Source organism: Octopus bimaculoides, chromosome 3, assembly GCF_001194135.2.
Source record: "Octopus bimaculoides isolate UCB-OBI-ISO-001 chromosome 3, ASM119413v2, whole genome shotgun sequence".
In the NCBI taxonomy this organism is placed as follows: Eukaryota; Metazoa; Mollusca; class Cephalopoda; order Octopoda; family Octopodidae; genus Octopus; species Octopus bimaculoides.
In genome coordinates, this window is record NC_068983.1 from 56,013,951 (window position 1) to 56,018,922 (window position 4,972).

At 37.4% G+C, this 4,972-nt stretch overlaps 1 protein-coding gene across 1 annotated transcript in view; it reads left to right on the forward strand.

The window, feature by feature from the left end:
• LOC106871393 (intraflagellar transport protein 122 homolog) overlaps positions 1 to 4,972 on the forward strand; it is a 264,510-nt gene that overhangs the window by 141,292 nt on the left and 118,246 nt on the right. Inside the window, exon 16 of the mRNA XM_052966749.1 lies at positions 2,097 to 2,250. Coding sequence (XP_052822709.1) covers positions 2,097 to 2,250 — 154 coding nt within the window. The remainder of the gene's footprint in view (positions 1 to 2,096; positions 2,251 to 4,972) is intronic.

Here is a 4,972-nt window from a genome sequence, read left to right on the forward strand (position 1 = left end):
GCCCTCGTGCCAGTGGCACGTAAAAAGCAGCCACTACACTCTCAGAGTGGTTGGCATTAGGAAGGGCATCCAGCTGTAGAAACTTTGCCAGATCAGATTGGAGCCTGGTGCAGTCAAACGGTCCAACACATGCCAGCATGGAAAGTGGACGTTAAAAGATATTGATGATGATGATTATGATTTGACTGCAGCCATGCTGGAGCCACTGCTTGGAAGAATTTTAGTTGAAGGAACTGACACCAGTACTTGTCTGGTGATCTTATTCTGGTGGCCTAATTTGTTGAACCCCTAAGTTATGGGGACATAAACACTACAACACCGTAGGTGGAGGACAAACAGACACACAAAAACACACACAAACACACATATATGACAAGCTTCTTTCAGTTTCTATATACCAGGTCCACTCACCAGGCTTTGATTGGCCCAAGGCTAGAGTAGAAAACTTTGCTCAAGGTGCCATGCAGTGGAACTGAACCCAGAATCATGTGGTTGGGAAGCAAATCTCTTACCACACAACCACGCAAACATTTTGAATTTGAAGTTCTTACGGTGTAGAAAACTTCATTGGAAATAACATGTGACACAATAATTAGTGTTTCCATAGAATTTTCTGGAATTCTCTTTATATTTATTTATGCATATTTATTTGTGTACCTTGCAGTAGATGCCCTTTCTAATTCCATCATGAATTGGGAATGGTATTGATTTTCCAATCAGGCTCTCTAGAACAATCAGGGAATTGTGCATTTCTCAAGGAAAGAAAGCAATTCTTACAGCAAAACGTGATCCCTGTTGCCCCACAGGCATAAATCATCCGTACATAATACCATTTTGTTTGGAAACAGAGTTCAATAATAGTTCTAAGATGCACTGTATATCTTAGGAAATGGGATTAGAATTTGAGCATATCAATTGTAATTACCAGGTAGATTGCAGAACATCACCGTAGTTCTGAGATGATCATGCTGGATAATCAGTGATACTTCAAATGCAACAGGGAAAGTGGAAAGGATAGAAAAGAAAGCAGTTTATTTTCCCCATGTGCAAATTATGCGACCTAACTACTAATCTACATGCTGTTGAAGCTTAGTCATAAGTTTTATTTGATTCAAATCAATCCTACCTACTCCGTCCTTCCTTCATTCATTCTTTCTTTCTCTCTCTCTTGTTGGTGAGAAAAGCATGTGAAAATAAAATTTTGTTAGCTAAAGAAACAAATATAAGCATCATCATCATCATCATCATCATTATGAGACTCACATAATGTCCACTTTTTCCCTGCTTGCATAGGGTCAAACAGAATTTGTTTGAAACTGATTAATTTTAGGGTCTGATGCCCTTTCTGTCTGATGCCTTTTATGGTCTGATGCCCTTTCTGTCAACGAACCTTAACTTGTAACCATGCCAGGTAACATTTTCCCCATTGCAAGACATTTATTTTTTTTTTCTGGGAACCTGGAAACGAATAACCTTGCTTGTACAGTGATGATGCTTATTTACATGATAATGTGAGGAAAATCACACATGCACACAAATGCATACTCACAAATACACACACACACACACACACACACACACATTCATATAGGTACATGCATTCATAGCCCTTAGACACATAAACACAAACGCACTCAAACGTGTGCACATGCACACACACACATACATGCAAGCAAACTCACACACACCCATTCATGCATGCACAGGTACTTACAGCACTTAGACACATGAATGCATGCACACACACACATACACACACACACACATTTCATGCATGCACATGTACTCAGAACACTTAGACACATGAACGCATGCACATAAACACACACACACACACACACACACACACACAAACTCATGCACACACACACACACACACAAACAAAGACACACACACATTCATGCATGCACACATACAACAATTAGATACATAAACGCATGTACACACACACACACATCCATGCATGCACACATACAGCACTTAAGACACACAAACTCATGCAAACACCCACATCGTGGCTATTGATTTTAAAGGTAGATTTTAATCATTTCTTTCACATATATTGCATTTGTTCCTTTTTTTCCCCTTTCAACAGAGAAGCCTGTAACATTGCATGCCTTGGTGTCACTGATACGGATTGGGACATCCTTGGACAACAGTCACTGGAGGCTCTAGATTTGGACACCGCCAAGAAAGCATTCATACACTCCCAGAATTATCCTTATTTGGAATTAATACAGAATATTGAGGTTGATATTTCAGTCACATTGTTTCATGAAATTTCTCTGCTTCTTTCATTGTAATGGTGTCATGTCTTTTCGTCTGATGTCACTTTGTCAAATGTCTTTTCCTCTGACGTCACTTTGTCAAACGTTTTTTTCATTTGACGTCACTTTGTCAAACGTCTTTTCGTCCGACATCTTTTTGTCCAAGGATTTTTTTTTTTATCCAACCACAAATCCTATCACTAAAATGCTCAATTGTTATTTGATTTTCATGTTCACCTTGTTTTCATCATCATCATTTAACGTCCACTTTCCATGTTAGCATGCGTTGGACGATTTGACTGAGAACTGGCGAATCAGATGGCTACACCAGGCTCCAATCTGATTTGGCAGAGTTTCTACAACTGGAAGCCCTTCCTAACACCAACCACTCTGAGAGTGTAGTAGGTGCTTTTCCGTGCCACTGGTACGAAGGCCAGTCAGGCGGTGCTGGCAACGGCCACGCTTAAAATGGTGTATTTTATTATTTTATGTGCCACCTGCACAGGAGCCAGTCCAGCGGCACTGGCAATGATCTCGCTCAAATGTTTTTTTTCACGTGCCACTGGCACAAGTGCCAGTAAGGCGACACTGATAATGATCACGCTCAAATGGTGCTATTTATGTGCCACTGGCACAGAAGCCAGACAGCTGCTCTAGCAATGATCACGCTCGGACGGAGCTCTTAGTGCTCCACTGGTACAGGTGCCCTCACGATTTCGAATTCTAAGGAGTTTATTTAAACATCAACAAAAAATCGTTGGATAAAAGAAATCGTCGAACAAAAAGACGTTGGACCAAAATATATGGACGAAGTGATGTGAAACGAAGTGACATCGGACAAAAAGTCTGGTCATGCATTGTAATATATTGTAGTGTGAATACAGGTGCTATGTAATATATTGGTTTCAAATTTTAAGACAAGGCCAGCAATTTTGGTGGGGGTTGGGGAGTAAGTCAGTTATACTGATTCCAGTGTTCAACCTGAAAAGATGAAAGCCAAAGTTGACCTTGGTGGAATTTGAACTCAGAGAATACCATAAATGGACAAAATACTGCTAAGCATTTTGCCCTGTGTGCTAATGATTTTGTCAGCTTGCCACCTTAGTGCAATGCAATATGTTGTAGTGTGATTATATGGTCAAGGAGTGTGCTGAAGGAGTTTTGAGTTCAATCCCAACGTGTGGTACCGTGGGCAAGTGTCTTCTATTATAGTCTCGAGCCAGCTAAAGACCTGTAAATGGATTTGGTAAATAGAAAGTGAAAAAAGCCCAGTTTTTGTTTGTTTGTTTATATGAATGTGTGTATGAATGTCATTGTTCAGTTTTATTTCAAGAGTTCTTGCCAAGAGATAAAAAAAAACAGTTTCTAACCTAGATCCAAGGCTCTTTCATTGGAATTTCAACATCAACAACAGGGTATTTTTGTTTGTATGTATGTATGTATGTATATGTGCAAATTTGTACGTTTTGTTTTATGTATGTATTCTCATGCATATAGTTACATATCTAAACATGCTCATATATATATTCAAATGATAAACTTCTGGAAAGTTTTACAGATTTTTACAGTTCCACTGATGGATTGGATCTGTAGTCTTCGAATTAGCTTTCTCCTTTCTGGTTTTGAGAAGCCTAATTTCTCAAGATTGGTATTTAGGCAGTGTGTTGTATGTATGTATGTATGTACGTACATTCGTATGTACATATGTCTGTATGTATGTGAGTGTGTCTTGTTTAAATGTTTGTGGGTAAGTGTGTCTCCTTGTCTGGATACTGTGTGATAGTTGTGAATGTATGTTGCTATCATACAAGAAGCGCTTTCATTTCCAATATTCTTTGTAAGCATATCTGGCCTTGGAGGGTGGTGGTGGTGGTGGGGATACTATCTTGCTTGGAATCAGGTGGGGTGTTGGTAATCGGGAGGGTATTTAACTGTAGAAAATCAGCTTCAGTAAATTGCATCTGACCCATGCAATCATGGAAAAGTGGGCATTAAGATGATGACGATGCTATTGATTAAAAAAAATTTCTCTAAAGGCATCGCTGAAATTTTTCAAATGTAAATGTTATTTCCAAAAGAAATTTCCACAGCCATATCAGATTTATGCAAATTAGTGACCTGACTGCTAAACCAGATCTTCGTCTAAGGAAATGAAAAATGTTAATTTCTACCATTTAGTTTCTCCAGGACTAAAATTTGAAACTAAAATTTGAAAAAAAGATTAGTTTCCTTTTTTTCATTTTTATGTGTCTAGTAGACCTAAACTTAATTTATAGTCTGACCTAGTAGGCTACACAATTCACTATGTTGTAATTAAATTCATACACAACTTGATTGCCTGAAATATTAATCTAAACTGTTTAGTTGACCTGCAGTTATAATTGTTAACACATCTTTAACCAAATTGTTTACATACTAACAGAATATTACTGTACAAATTTAGTTTGGGGTATTTATTTTTCATTGTCTGTATTTGTTTGGTTTGTTGCTTGTGTATGTGTGTGTATGTGTGTGTATGTGTGTATGTTTGTATGTATCTATGTATGTATATATATATATATATATGTACATATATATATGCACATATATATATATATTTATCTGTATCCATATCTGAATACATGTATATATGTATGTATGTATGTATGCATGTATATATGTATATATATATATATATATATATATATATATATATATATATATA